At 46.7% G+C, this 15,485-nt stretch overlaps 2 protein-coding genes across 5 annotated transcripts in view; both read right to left on the reverse strand.

Annotated features, from left to right (window-relative positions):
* unc13bb (unc-13 homolog Bb (C. elegans)) overlaps positions 1 to 15,485 on the reverse strand; it is an 82,668-nt gene that overhangs the window by 34,157 nt on the left and 33,026 nt on the right. For all 4 annotated transcript variants that reach the window (XM_030341799.1, XM_030341797.1, XM_030341798.1 and 1 more), the window contains exons 9-10: positions 3,323 to 3,631; positions 2,737 to 2,827 (exon numbers count right to left, since the gene is read on the reverse strand). In XM_030341799.1, the coding sequence (XP_030197659.1) occupies positions 2,737 to 2,827; positions 3,323 to 3,631 (400 nt within the window). The remainder of the gene's footprint in view (positions 1 to 2,736; positions 2,828 to 3,322; positions 3,632 to 15,485) is intronic.
* LOC115532195 (uncharacterized) lies at positions 3,842 to 14,284 on the reverse strand. The gene has a single exon (XM_030341795.1). The coding sequence runs from the start codon at positions 14,039 to 14,041 to the stop codon at positions 4,388 to 4,390; it is 9,654 nt and encodes a 3,217-aa protein (XP_030197655.1). The 5' UTR covers positions 14,042 to 14,284; the 3' UTR covers positions 3,842 to 4,387.

Here is a 15,485-nt window from a genome sequence, read left to right on the forward strand (position 1 = left end):
TTGACAACCACGGCTACAAAGGCTGGTATTTTTAAATAGTTAACAACGCACTAGTTGCATGAACACACTCCGCAGCATACAAAGTGTAGGATATTCGAGCAGCTCCATAAAGACAAATGGAATATTTGGTTAAGAGCTGAAGGGCAATGTAGGCTGTGGTTATTTGAGGGGAAAGACTTCCCAAGTAACTCAGACAAGAATAGGAGCAGCTAGTGAGTGGACAAATGTTAAGCAACCTGACCCATCTCAACAACTACACTACTACTTAATGTGTCCATTTACAATTAATTTGCTTATTATTTTAGACTGGTCCAATTCATTTTTAAAATGAAAAGGTCTAGAGTAAAAGGTTATGGAGCGTAAACAACAGCATACCTTACCTTGGCATTGATAACTAAACAAAACAAATTAAACTAAGAACAAAATAATGAACTGCACGAAGGTTTGTTTAATCCGTCAGGTGGTGGAAAAAAATGATTGCAAAGAAATGTCCACAGTTGAGTTCAACGCAGTCCGTGGGTGAAGTGCAATCTCTAAGGGGGCATCTGAAACTGGGCATTTCAGTACGTGAGCTGGGAGGAGAGGAGGCTGGGGCTAGAGGACGGCGTGCCCCTCGGTAGACAGACTCACACTCTCTCTCTCCCTCTCCCCCTCCCCCTCCCCCTCTCTCCCTCTCCCGCTCTCTCTCTCCCTCTCTCTCTCTCTCTCTCCCTCCCTCTCCCTCTCCCTCTCTCTCTCCCTCCCTCTCCCTCTCCCTCTCTCTTTATCTCTCCCTCTCTCTCTCCTGCTGTGATACAACATACATTACACAGCAGGATGGATTTACGCACCTCACAAGGCTGCAGAGAGAGGCATTCTGGGAAAACAGTCTACACATCAAACTTCTAAACTGCTCAGAGACACACACACACACGTTCCAAACTGCTAAAACTGCTCATATTTCTGATCCCGCCGCTATGACACCGGCGTGGCAGATTAAGGGCGAGTCCTAATTCATTACAGTGGTCTCAACAGCCAGCTCTGCTCCTTAAGTGCTACCCTATGTTCCAATAAATAATATCCGGACTGCTTTCACCTTGCCCGCCTCCCGCCTCCCTCCTCCGCTGCCTGCGCTCAGACGCCCCTTGTGTCGCCGTATCAACCAGTCCTTGCAAACCAATCAGGGTAATGGGAACAGACTCTGAGGAATAAACTGTTGTCTGGGGAGCGCCACGGGGCCCACCAGAGAAGATTTATAAACAGCCAGGGTACGGGACGCCTCACCAGACCTCTGTGTCCTGGTGACGGCTGAGGAGCCACTACGGTTCGCACATGTTCAGACCTACCACCTCTCAGGCAGCAGTGGGAGGTTGCCAGGTTATACTGGCAATATGTTTGCATTTACGTTTTTGGCAATTAGCAGACGCTTTTATCCAAAGCGACCTACAATAAGTACATTTGTCAGGGGATTGTGAAACAATATATCGTACAGTAACGGATGTTCATAGAACCAAGTGCCAATCGCTCGGTTAACCCATTCCCCGTATGAAACAAAGATATCTAGGATAAGACACTACACAACGAAGTACTATAACGGCATACATTAAGTGCCAGGACACAGCCTGGGCAGTAGGCGTCCTCAACCCCTGCCTGCCTGCCTGAGTGTTACATTACCGCGCTTCACTTTGGATGAAATCACCTGCTGAATGACTCAATAAAGTGTAGAGTAGAAAAGGCAATATGGCGGCGTGACCTGCATTGACACGGTCCTTAATGAGCAGGTCGTGCTCAGGAAGCCCGCCCAAGGGTGTCTACAGCCAGGCAGCGGACATTTGGGATTGAACCTGGTACGTTTGGGCTGGGAGTCGAGCAGCCTAACCAATCCACTGCACTGCCCCAGCCCCTCCCCGGGCCCATGTCCAAACTCATTGAACAAAGAACAGAACGAGGGATGTTTGAAAATGGAACATAGTGTACAATAGGTCCCTTTTATGAGGACCATTCATCTCCTTATAAGATATATTGCTTCAATTGGTTCAACCTGAGTACTTAACAAATTCCCATTACAGGATCAATTGGCCAATCCAATCACAAAGTGACTTGTGTTTAATTGGAAATGTTTCACACTCTAGCTTCCCCATTACAGAGAGTACATTGACATGTAGTCAGAGGCACTTGATACTGATAAAATACACAACATAACGCTATCAGGTTCAATATGGCCGCACATCCCCCCCTGGAGAAGGAGGTAAAATATGCATATGAGAACAATTCTAAATCAGAGAGAGACCAGAGACACAGAGACAGACAAAGAGAAAGAGGAAGAGAATAAAATGAAAGACCCAGAGGTGAAACTCAACCAATACATCAGTTAGTGTTAGTGGGATCACTAATCAGTGTTTACATGTTTCAATTGAATCATTAAATCGGTTTGTGTGGTATGCTTGCCTGAAAAGTTACCCATATACTCCAGAGCTTTAAAGCACCATCTCTAAATGAATTGAAGCATCTCTGAATTAAATATATCTCAAATTACCGTATAAAATGACGATGTGTAAAATGGCTTGTTGGGAACACAGATTTACAGCTGTAAACCAAGTATACAACAACAGCATCCACTAAAGTTTGGTTCTCAAACTGATATGCGATGTGTTTTGTACCGAAGGAATGCAGCAATAAAACATTTAAAGTGTCGGGCAAATCCATTCAGATCAGCTGTGGAAATGTGAATGACTAATAGCAATAATCATAGCCTACCTCTCGGAGTTGTACTCTCACTTTATTGATGGCCTTCAACCAGCGCACCCTGGAGGGAGTGAAGGGTAATGGCGGCCCGTCGTCATGGAAACTGAGGACCAAGAAACACTTCATCAACCTATGAACTCCAGGGAACTTCCCGCACATCTAACGCTAGGAGAACAACATTGTATTTTGGATTTGATATTAACAGTATGTTGCATATATCTTTTGAATATGTACACGTTAACACTGCAGTGCCTGTTCAAAATAGGCCTTTTGCTCATATTGCTGTTTATAGCTATTTCAAGAACGGCTCGCTAAAACAACTTCACAATCAACACTGCACTTCCTTGGGTCCTCATCAAGTGGGAAGCACATTGGATGACCGGTTGGACACATAGTAAGATATCCTGTATGTTTTTTGTATTTTAATTTCTTGTATTTCTGCACCAACAAACCAAAAAGATTCCTTGTACATAAAAGCTTATTTGGAAATTAAAACAATTTCTGAGACTGAATGAATGAATGAACTTGCATCCATTTTAAGTTCACATTACAAAATATTTAAACAATGTTTGAATGCTGAGTGAAGGAGCTTCCATACCGTTGAAGTCTAGCCAAGCGTCTCTCAGCGGGAGTGTCGTTCTTCTGGACCTGAACCACTCCCTTGGCGGCGATCCTCACGGAGGCCTCCTCCCCCCTCAGGGAGGTGCCGTTCGTGGGGTGGGGAAGTTCATTGACCGGTGGCGGTCCTCCGGTGGAGGAGGAAGTGGGCCGAGGGTCGTTGCTGTGATAGGAGTGGAAGGACTCCTCCTGCTCTGATCCTCCCGTGCTCTCCTGGCCCATCTCACTGAGCTGGGAGCTCACCTGGCTCAGGTTCCCAGAGGAGCCAAAGCGACTACTTTCCACCGGACTGGAAGGTGTCGGCGGGTGAGGGAGATGGCATAGTTAGAATGTTACACAGATAAATATTCAGGTGGATTGCACATTACAAAGTGGAACTTGTAAAGTAACAGAGAAAAGAAATGTAAAGAAGCTAGATCCTTAACCTCACAAGAATTCAAATTTTGGCAAATTGTTTCACAATAAAAACAATTGCTTGGTCAATTGGACATTGCTCGTCTAAAGCTTATTATGTGAGGTTCAGGTTCTTTCGCAATGATTTCGAACATCCATACACTCAATTTAAAATATTAAGTAGAATGGAGAAGGAATTGTAAAATGAGGAGATGAGTTAAGTTAAAAAACGTACACTGTATTCATAGAATCTCGGACAGTCTTAACAACTTTCTCTATAGAACACAAGTAGAAATGTTTCAATGACCAATAAGTCTGTTTCAGAATTAGCGAAAGAGTACTTTACTAAAACCGATAGCATCTTTGAAACTCAAAGATGCTATTTTATGTTATTTACCAATAACTGGCATTAGTCAAGTGACTCTAGAAAGTGTTTTACTTATTTGTCCAAGATAAAATGACGTATACACGTGTACATTTAGTTTTGAGACATTGTTAAAGGGTGATCTATAGATGAAACATGAACACATACAATGCGACAGAACTACACACAAAACTCAAACAAACAGATGGACTGCAGAACTGGACAAGGAATGCCTTTAAAATATCACCAAGGCATCATAAATGGTAAGGAAATGGGTATTGCCATTTATTATGCTTTTACTAGCCTTTTTGCACTCAATAGCTCCGTCTTGGACAGGGTGTCCAGCTGCACTCCAGAAGTGGGGCCCGCGGAAGAAGGGGTTTCTACAAGACCTTCCTGCTCCTTTTGGGAGGGGGAAGCTGAAGGATCTACTTCAGGAGTGGAGAGGCAAATCTGGGGGTGGGCTATAACACCCTGGCTACCTACCGGTTCCTTCCTCTGGGCAGCAGGAGTAGTAGGAACAGACTGAGTGTTTGTTATGGTGACACTAGGTCTTGGCTGGGGTGTACTGACGGAGGGAGCAGGGGGTTTTGAGGGCTCCGTCTGCCAGGGGAAAGAGATCTTGGCTCCAAACAAGGAGGTGGAGGTGGCAGCCGGTTGCTCTTGCTTCTCTGCAGCCGGACTTTCCTCTTGAAATATCCCTGCCGATAAGGTTTTAAACCCTGAGAACAGACCACTGACTGCATCTGACTGGGGCGTTGAGGGGGAAGCTGCAGTCTGTGCTGGTGTGGAGGAGAAAAGAGATCCCAAAGATTTCCCTGCCTCACCTGGTGTTGACATGAAGCCAAATAGGGACTTGGCTTGAGATGGGTCTGGATTTTGGGGGACCGGATCAACGGTAGCTTTCCCAGTATCTACCTTTTGGACATCAGGTGTTGCTGACATGTCCAAGTCTTTATTTTCAGCCTCACCAATAATCAGAATAGGCTCCTCATGTATTACCTCCTCCCCTTCGATATCACTCTTTTCTTTCACAGTGGCATCAGCCAGATTACTATTAACACTTGGAGGAACCACATCACTTACTTCTTTCTGTATATTTTCCTGAGCCTCAGTACTAACTTGATCTATTTTGAGTGGCACACTTTCACTTTTATTTTCTTTCGGCGGTGCAGCTGCCGGTGTTATCTTGGTCTCTGCTGGTTTTGGTCCTTGTGGGTCTTTGGCAACGCCCCCAAATAAGGATCCACCAATTCCTCCAAGGCCTGCTCCAATCTGGGACGCTGTGGTCTGGGCGGTCGCCCCTCCGAACATTCCGCCCAGTAGAGACCCACCAGCTGCAGCTGTTGGTGTTTGTGCAGAGGAGCCCCCGAAGAGCCCACCCAGCATTGATCCTGCGGCCTGGGGAGCTGCAGGTTTGGCAGTTGGTCCTCCAAACATCCCCCCTAGTATAGAACCACCAGTCGGAGGTCCAGTAGTTTGAGGCTTAGCCTGTGGAGCCGTCCCACCAAATAAACCTCCAAGTAACGACCCAGAGTTTGTGTTCTGGTTGGTGGCTCCTCCAAAAATACCACCCAATAAAGATCCCCCCGTCTGAGAAGGTTGGGATGCTCCTCCTACACTAGAAGGTTTTGGCTGTTGTTGCTGCTGCGGAGTAACTGGTGCAGTTGCCGGTTTGAAAAGTGAGGACATAAACCCTGAAACTGCATCAGCTGAAGAATCAAGCATCGATTTATCTGGTTCTGGGGGCTTCTCTTGTTGTGCTACAACTGGAATGGTTGACTCAGCCAAAGGCGTTGCCTCGTTGGATTTTGATGGCGATTGATTCTCGCTTCTTAGGTCTACCATTGGTTCTGGTTTAGTTGGCTCATCTGGCTTGACTGGTTGTTCAGTTGCTGTACCAATATGTACATCTTTAAATTGACCATCAACGGTTAATTCAGGTGGCTTGTCAGTATCCTGAACAATAGAAATGTTACTCTCAGGTTTAGTTGAGTTTGCTGCCTGTAATGCAGTTTCAGTGTCAGGTTGTTTGAGTGCACTGTCTTTCTCTTGGCCCACAGAAGATGTATCTGGTATTTGGCTCTCAGTGGGTTTTAGATGTTCAGTCACTGTGGGAGATGGACTTGGTCCTCCAAACATTGACAGCAAGCCTTTAACAGGGGTTTCCCCTGGTGCAGAGGGAGCTCCAGGAGGAGCCGGCTGGGAAGTCAAACCCCCAAACATACTCCCAAGTAATGAACCGGCCGTTTGGGGAACTGTTGTTTGGGAGGTAGCTCCGCCAAACATTCCACCCAATATGGATCCACCAGTCTGTGGTTGTGGTGTGGCAGTGGAGGCCGCGGTGCCTCCAAACATCCCACCAAGTACAGATCCTCCAGTTTGAGCACTGGAAGCAGCTGGAGCACTTCCCCCAAACAAACCTCCAAGCAAAGACCCAGCGGTTTGTGGAGTGGCTGCCTGTGGACCGGAGCCTCCAAACATACCCCCGAATAAAGACCCCCCAGTTTGGGGAGTGGTTGCTTGAGGAGCAGGCCCTCCAAACATGGACAACAGACCTTTAGCAGGTTCGTTTGAGGCTGGTGGTCTAGGTGCCTCGCTTGCAGGCGATGGTCCTGCTTTTGGAACATCAATGCCAGATCCAGCTTGCACATGTGTGGCCTGTAGACTTGAGCTGCCGAGCATGGAATTCAATTCTGAGGAAGTTGGTGGTTTATGAGGAACCCCTTCCTGAGGTGTGGGCTCTGGGGTTGATTCCTTTTTAATTGTGGTCGCATTGGCAGATGTAATTTGCTTCCCAGTAGAGTCAATTAACGGTGTTACTTGTGGTTCCACTGATGCAAGACCAGGCTCATTTGAAGTTGAGATTTTACCCAGTGTATCACTGGTGGTTGGCACCTCTGATACTTGTGAGGAAGTTTGTTGTAAAGTAGACGTGAACATGGACATTAGGCCTGCTCCCGGAGTTGAAGTACCGGTGCTTCCAGGTGCTGGAGGTTTGGCGGGACTTGGACCACCAAACATTGAGAATAAACTTTTCGCTGGACTTTCATTGGAAGTCGACAAGCCACCAAAAAGTCCCCCGAGGACAGAATTGGCTTGCTGCCCCTGTGGTTGGCCTTGTGGTTGTGGTTGTTGTACACCTTGTGTTTCACTTTGTGATTGAGACGTGCATTGTTGCCGAGGTGGGGTATGCGATGTTTGAGGTGGCTCACTAAACATTGATAGCAATCCCTTTGCTGGTGATTGACTTGAACCAGAGGCACCTGGCAGAATCCCTCCAAGTATAGAACCAGTCTGTGTTTGGGGACCACTGAACATGGATTGAAATCCTGTACTGGCCGGCTCCTTGGGCAGAGCAGTCCCTTGGGATGGCAGTTCAGCACTAGGCTTGGTTTGAGCTTGGGCCGGGATGGGACTTTGGTTTCCAAACATTGACATTAAACTTTTACCAAAAGATTCTTGCGGAGGTACTTGGGGACTAGTGCCTGCAGCAGGTGTTGTAGCTGATGGCGCAGCCTGGGCGGAACTCGGACCACTGAACATTGATAATATACTTTTGCCGAGTGATTCTTCTTGATTTGCTTGGGGAGTAGCTTGGGGAGTAGATTTGAGAGTAGCTTGAGGAGCAGCTTGGGGCGTAGATTGGGGAGTAGCTTGAGAAGCAGCTTGGGGAGCAGGACGTGAAGCAGCCCGTGAAGCTTCATTTGGTGAAGGTGCTGGTGATGCAGGCCCAGTTTTAGAAGCAGGTTGTGCAGGACTCGGGCCAGTAAATAAGGATAAGAAGCTTTTACCAATTGATTCTTCTTGTGGAGCCTCTGGAGCTGCAACCGCTGAAGATGACGGACCAGCTTGAGCAGCTGGAGATGTTCCTGACAGCATTTCGCCAATGGAAAACCCAAACAGTCCACCAGTTGATTTGGGTACTGGTTCTTGTTTGGTCTGTCCTGTTGGTGGCATTGTTTGGGATCTGCCTGGCCCAGGACCTTGGGCAGAATTAGAAGTAAATACTTGTGAAACACTTTTGATTGGTTGCTGAATCGGAGTTGACCGAGAGGATGAACTCTGATCCATTGTCTGTTGTCGCTGTAAACCCTTCGGTCTAGATGCCGTTGTCAAAGAACTCTCCGGTACAGTGGGTTTTGGTTGGGGTTGCGATGTTGATGAGGTGTCAGAACCAAAAAGGCTGCCTAAGGATCCAAACAGATTTGATACTCCTGTCGCCTCTGTGTTAGCTGTGACAGGCAAGGTACCAGTGTAACCAATTTTATTCTGCTGATCAGGGGGCTCTGGTTTGGGTTCTTCTATTCCTACTGCAGTCTTGAACATGCTCAAAAATCCTGCTTGTGGTTGTTCCTTTGGTTTCTCTACTTTGATTACTTCAGCTGGCTTTGGTTGCATCTGTGTCAGTTGTCCAGATTTGTTTAGGGAATCCCTTGAGCCAAATGGTCCAGAGACCGGTTGTTGAACCACTGGGGACGCTTGCTGTGACATTGTGGACTGTCGTGCAAGTCTAGGTTTCTGTGCAGTAGTCTGGGAAGGTTCTTGAGTTGGACTAATTTGACTAGCTGTTGGAGATGTGGGCAACATTCTTGAGCGACGGGTAGATGTGATCTCAGATTTTTGTTCGGCACTTTGTGGTTGTGCCACAGGGGTAGTAGAATCATCTTTAACTATCTTTGACCTAAGGCTCTGCAGACCCAAAGATATAATGCTTTTAGGCTGTTCAGTGGATTTCGATCTTGCTGTTCCTTGCTGCTCTTGGGAGACAATGCTAGAGTCTGGCTGGGATGACTTTGTCACAAAGGATGATATAAGAGAGGATATGTGTCCACGGTTAGGCTGTTGTTGACCGGGGGTAACTCTCTTCCTCCATTCCTCCTCTGATGTATCTTTTATGTGCTTCACAGTCACAGCACCAGATGACCGTCGCCGTTGGCCAGGTTGATAACAGTTGTTAGGGAACTGCTGATTTGGACATGCTGTAGGGGTAGAGCTAAATGAAACAGCAACCTTTTGGGCAAGAAGACTCTTTGTTTCTTGATTGTTCCAACAAGGGCCTGAGTACTGTTTATTTTGACAGGAGAGGTCCATGACTTGTGTGTAGGGGTCCTCATTAATGTATCTCGCCTGTCTGGGATCCATCCTGACTTTGTTCAAGCTGTACGATGCCAGGTCTCCAATGAGCTCTCCCTGCGGCGCAAATGAATTTTCAAACATTTCCGAGAAACGTTCAAGGTTCAAATTCATGATCTGATTTCCCTTTCTATATGCAGCTGATAAATCTACTGGTGCATTCAGAAGCTGTGAATGATTCTGGTCTTGTCCGGGTAACCAGAGAAGCTCGTCTTCATTGTACAGGGGAACTTTAAAGCCACACACCGACACCTGTTCGTTGTCCAACCAAGCGCTAGGAAAGCCTTCCACTGGCTGCACACCTTCCAAAGGCTTTCCTTCAGGGGCGCAGGCGTAGACAAACTCCCCGGCTGCATCGGTGAGCAAGGTGTAGATGTATTCATGGTCGGTGTAAACGAAGTAGCCACAATCACCTTCCTCTGCTGGCCACCACATGCCTTGCTCCAACAATGCAAGCCATTGCTGGTACCACTCGATATCTTCAAGATACGCAGGGTCCTCAAACTCACTGGAGGAACGTGGAGGGAAACTTGATTCTGTTTTATTTGAATTATATTTGCTCTGATGAATCACTCCGTTAGCCGGGACATTGTGGAAACCATTGGTTCCATGTTGCCAATTTGCAGAGTAAGATAGGCTTGGTGGGGTCTCCTCGTAAAAACCTTCATGGTATGAAACTCCACTTAGACTGTAAGAGCTATCATTATTAAATGAGTGCCATTTCCCAAGTTTGCCATTACCCTCTCTTGTAGTTAAGTTTAATGCACTCTCCTCCCTGTTTGCATATTGTAAGTCGTCATAGCTGTTCCACGGTTTATTTTTGCCATATGGGTCATTATTGAAACCTTGGCTTCCTTGGAATTGATGAAGCTCATGCTGCTCTGGTTGGAAATTAACTCCTTGGCTTGGTTGCAGTTGAGCTGCATTAAGCTGGTTCATATTGGAGGGGTTACACTGGAGAGAGAGGTTCTGTAATGATTCCCTTTGGCTCCACTGTCCATTAACTTGGTCTGGGACATGTTGATAATTCTGGGACTCACTCTGAAACTGCTGCCAAAGAGCAGACTGCTGGATCCAATGATTTTCATCATCATAAGTGGGGCTTATTGCATACGGTGACAGCTGACCTTCATACAAAGAAGAACTGCTTCCCCTGATGCATTGCTCCATTGGTACGAGAGCGGGATTTGAGTAGCCCTGTGAAAGGCAGGGGATATTACTGGTGCTGTACGCCATTGCATGAACATAATGAAGGGATCCTGGATAGTATGAAAGCTGTGCTAAATTCCCAGTGCTGACTGAGGAGTACGTTTCTCGACCCTGGGGAGATCTAGAAAAAGTGGCTGAGGTCCTTAGGTCCAGACTCTCTCTGTCAATTGAAACAGGGGCTCTTACCAAAGCATGTCTGCTTTGGTTGGAATAAAATGCATTGCTCTGTCTGTCATCTTTTTCAGAATAAGCAGCAAGTTTATTTATTTCTGGAAGCACTCCAGAAGAGTATCTTTCAATGTTTTTCTCTGAACCATGAGCTGCTATTTCTGCTTGATTAAGTTGTGAAGATTCCCTGGATTCAATTTTGTTGAAAATCGCTGATAGAAATCCTTGCTGTTTAGCAGGCTGTGCAGGATAATTGTCTTGCTCCACCTTCTGTTGTTGAAGAGACTGATCGGTATCAAGGGAAGGTCCCTGAGTTTGAATCGGGGACTGTCTTGACAAAAGGTTCATTCTCGATCTTGGCTGCGGCACTTGCCCCGCTGATCCCTGCCCGATGACGCCAACATTTTCAGTTGGTTTATTCAACTTGATAAACATACCCGAGAGTATTCCAGGCTGACTTGTGCTCCCTTGTTGTGTCTGAACATTCTCACTATCTTGGAGGGGGTTAATCTGCTGTTCTGCCTGTCGCTGTGCAGAAAAGGTTCTACTAGGTTGACGTTGTCTTGCTGCCATGTCATCTTTTGGTTTATTTGTTGCCATCTGTTCGCCCTGGCTGGAACGACTTTGTGCCATGGACCTTTGTTGAGTGGATGTGGACTGTTCATAAACATTATCTGCAGAGGCAAACTTGAAGAGCCCAGATAACGGAACAGTCTGGTTGGATGGGGGTGTGCGTACTGGAAATGTTTGTTGTCGAGTGAAGTCCAGTTTGTTAGTTTGTTGCAGAAAGGTTTGACTTTCCCTCAAAGGAGTATGAAGATTTGAACCTTGAATTTCTTGTTGATGGTCGTTCTGTTGGTAATGTGCATCACCAGTCCGTTGGTGTTGAGACTGAGCTGGTGGACTCGGGGTCACCTTCTCAGATGATCCAAATTTTAACAAGCCTGAGAAGAGCCCACCTTGTTGTAATGGTACTTGTTGTGGGGGAGAGGGATGAGTGGCCTGTTGGTTACCAACAGGAGACAGTGGTGGTGGACCCTGAGGAGGTATGGGGTTTTGTGATACATTTTCATTTGATGAAAACTTCAGTAGACCTGAGAGAAAGCCTCCCGAGGCTGGGGGGTTTTGTTGAGGGAGAGTTTGTTGGTTGACGTGCTGGAGATTGTTAGGCGGTCGATTTCTGAGGGGGTCTTGATAGTTTGAATTGTTAGATATGTCATTTGTTGATCCAAACTTAAGAATCCCAGATAGAAGTCCCCCTTGCTGGGCCTGATTGGTTCCCGTACGAGACAGGTCATCCGTGGAGCTTCCTTTAAAAAGACCAGTTAAAAAACCTTGGGATTCAGGTGGTGGTGGTGGAGCTTGCTGTCGCATGTGGTGAGATGTGGCTGATGGTTTATGGTTCGCAGAGGGTATCGAATGCGAGCCTGCTGGAATTTGGTGTATTTGGGTCTGCTGTTGACCACTGGGAATGTTCTGGGTCGAGAGAGCAGAGTTTGTGTTAAAGATGGTTGAGAACCAACCAGTCTCTGTATTTCCCTGTGGTTGCGATGTTGGGACGGTAATAGAAGAAGTATGAGTTGAAGGATCTGACATCCCTGATGGTAAAGGAGTCGGGGGATTTGGGTTTCGGGCACTAACATCTTCACTGGATGCAAACTTAAGGAAACCTGACAGGATTCCTCCCTCTGCGTTGGGGGGTTGGGGATGGGATACATTTCCAGAAGAACCGAAAGGTCTACTACTGGAGGTGGATGGCTGTTCCACAGTCCGGACATCTTCTGCTGATCTAAACACAGGGTAGACTGCCACTGGTGGTGGACCCTGAGGAGGAATAGGTGCTGCAGGTGTTAACAATGTGCTTAGGGCCTTCAGGCCAAAGAAGGTTGAGTTGACCGGTTCGGAATGCACAGTTGACTTTCCGGGCACCGATCCTTGTGAATGTTGTTGCTTGAAAGCCATTTGGTTATGTCTCTCATTCCTCCATCTTTCTCCATCAATTTGTTTCATCGTCTCTTTGTGTTTTTCTTCCCCTCTGGTCTGTTCGCCTCCGTTCATACGTTTTTCATCCCCATGTGCATTGTTTTGAAATCCATTCTTCAGTGGCGGCTGTTTTCTATCTGGCATTGGTGCATCAGGTCCAGAAAACAGCTTCAACGGGTTCAATTTCCCCAAAACGGTCCCCCCCGTATCAGGCTGAGGTTTATCAGCAAATTCTTGAACTGTCTCAACCAATCTAATTTCACTCTGAGAATTGACTTTAGCATTGTTTCTGTCATTATTAATGTGAGGTTTTACGTCACAAGGAAGAGAACTCACAGATTTGTCTGGAGAATTTTCTACTGGGGATACCATAGCTACTGGAGCTGCACTGGTTGATTTTGGAATAAAGGAGAAAAATCTGGAGATACTAGATGGTTGTGGGGGCTGAGCAGTTTGCGGTGCTACAGAACCAGATACCTGCAGTTTTGGACCGGAACTAACTTTATCTGTGATGGAACTAAACAAAGAGCTCACAACGTTTTTAACACCTGAAATTCCTGGCTCAGAGTTTGCCTGCGTTTGAGTCTCAGCTTTGAGATCTTTCGGCGAGCCGTTTGGTTCATCTCCAAGGGAGTCGGTCCGGTTGCTTCCGACTGATGACAGTCTGGATTTGCTCGTTCTTGGGAGGGAACCGTACTTGCTAATTTCTTCCTCTTTTTCCGCGAGGTACTCTGAAACGGTTTCGACTAGACATTGCAGCTCATCCATTGGGTCCACAAATTCGTCGCCAGGCTCCTCCAACGGAGACAGCAGGGCCTCCGGAGTCCATCCTCCCAGCTTGCCTTTACCTGCCCTCTTATCCAGATGGCAATGCGGAGCATCTGCGGGATGTCCAAACGATAAAGAATACCTGTCCAGGCCATGACCTCTGTCGTTTGACAACTGGAGGTCATCTGCCAAAAAGTCAATGGCTTCCATATCCGTTTCAATTGGGTAGTGTCTGTTCGGGCCTTTAAAGTCCTCATAGCTGAACCCTGCCCCGAGTCTGGCAGCTTCTTGCTCTTTATAAGCCATGTAGTTCTCCAACGTGTGCTCCAGCTCGTTCTTTGCCCACATCCGGGTCTTGTACAGAAGCCCGTTCCCGTACGGCCGGAGACACGGGGTCATCTGCTCCTCCTCCTCCTGGATCTCTGCCACTTTCATCATGACCAGCTCGCCCCTCTTCTGCCGCAGGACATCCCGGTCTGGGCTGGTTTCTCTGAGCTTCTCTGGGTCTACGGCCAACAACCCTTCGGGGTCCCGGGACTTTTTCCTCCGCCGACGGCGGTCGATAGTGTGGTAGCCTTCCGGGTAGGGGGCCTCGACCGGGCGAGGGGGGACGCCGCTATGTTTGGGGTTGGTTTGATCGACGGCGCTGCATTGGGACTCGGCGCAGGCTCGAGCCATGCGCAGGATCACCGTGTCCTCTTCCTCGTCGTCTAGGAAGTCCCTCAGCTTAGGCTTTGTCTGCCGTCTGTATTTGTTCTGCAATTTGTCCACCCCCGTGCCCGAGTCTACCGGGATTATCCTAACCCTGCCTCTCTGGTTTAACAATCTAGTCTCAGATGGGGCAAGGGTAATAATAAGGATGAAGGCAAAGGAAAGCAAGGGAAAGGGCGGATGCAGACAAGAAAAGAGAAAATATGGAAAAGGAAATGATGAGAAAGAAAAAAGGAAAATCAAGCAAAGTAAGCAGAGTAAGTGCATGCAGAATTAAAGACACAGAACGTTTCATGCAAATTACAACATTGAATCAAAGATATCCAATTTGAATTGAAATAACTATTTAAAAGAATATATAGAAACATTAAACCACAACACATGAACTTTGGGTATTGTTGCTTAGCTAACTATGTTAGCACAATGTTAACTAAATAAACTCTCGTTGACATCAAATTCACATAAAATTCAACAAATACATTTTCAGAATACATGTGTACCAATCAATGTGTTTAAGTTCTTTGCATCAGTCTGTCAGAGCATTTGCATGCACAAGCGAGTGTGTTTACGTGTAGACAACATAAGTGCATGTTTTTATGCATGTACACTTGGCATTTTGGATATTTGATCTAATCCCTAGAGCAACAATCATGCTTTTAGACACTTTTTGCAGCAGCAGCAGCAGGTTCAGGGAAAACCAACTAAAGTCACCACCCTGAGGACAACATCCTACCATAGAGATGCTTTGTCACGGAAAATAAGATTACGTTTTCAGGGCACGAACTCCGAGAGGAGGGGTGCCCTCCATGACGTTGGAGGGCACAGAGCCAACCAAGCCAACCAGACTATGTTGGCTCTCTTTCTGATCTCCTTCAACTGTGTTTTGATGTTGTGACATTATCCGAATCAATCATCATCTGTCCACACAGGCGCAGTTAATGCGCTGGGTCCGAGCTGAGAGCCACAAACCAACACCCAGACGGTAAACGCCGTCTTGGCTTACGCCCGACAAGCGAGTGATGAAAAACAAAGCGACAACTTTAACGTGTGTAAAGTAACACACATGACTAGAATAACAAAGCTGGTTCAAAAGTTTGGGGCTCCTTCCAGCCAATTTCTCTTGAATATCAAATCCACAACCATGAATAAAATATTCTAACCGATATAACATTGAACATAACTAGACTTGAGTCATCATAGTCGCAGATATCTAGGATTCAAATTTATGGTAGCAACCATTAGGTCTACTCCTGCCACTAGAGAGTCGTCAGCAGAGTGATCCAGTCTCAGCAGATACAAGGAGAAGCCACACTAAACATCTTCAGGAAACAGCTGAAGACCCACCTCTTCTGGGAATATCTTGCCTGCTAACTTTATTTTAGCTCCTAACGGTTTTGTTGAACTGTCCTTT

Source organism: Gadus morhua, chromosome 19, assembly GCF_902167405.1.
Source record: "Gadus morhua chromosome 19, gadMor3.0, whole genome shotgun sequence".
Taxonomy (NCBI): Eukaryota; Metazoa; Chordata; class Actinopteri; order Gadiformes; family Gadidae; genus Gadus; species Gadus morhua.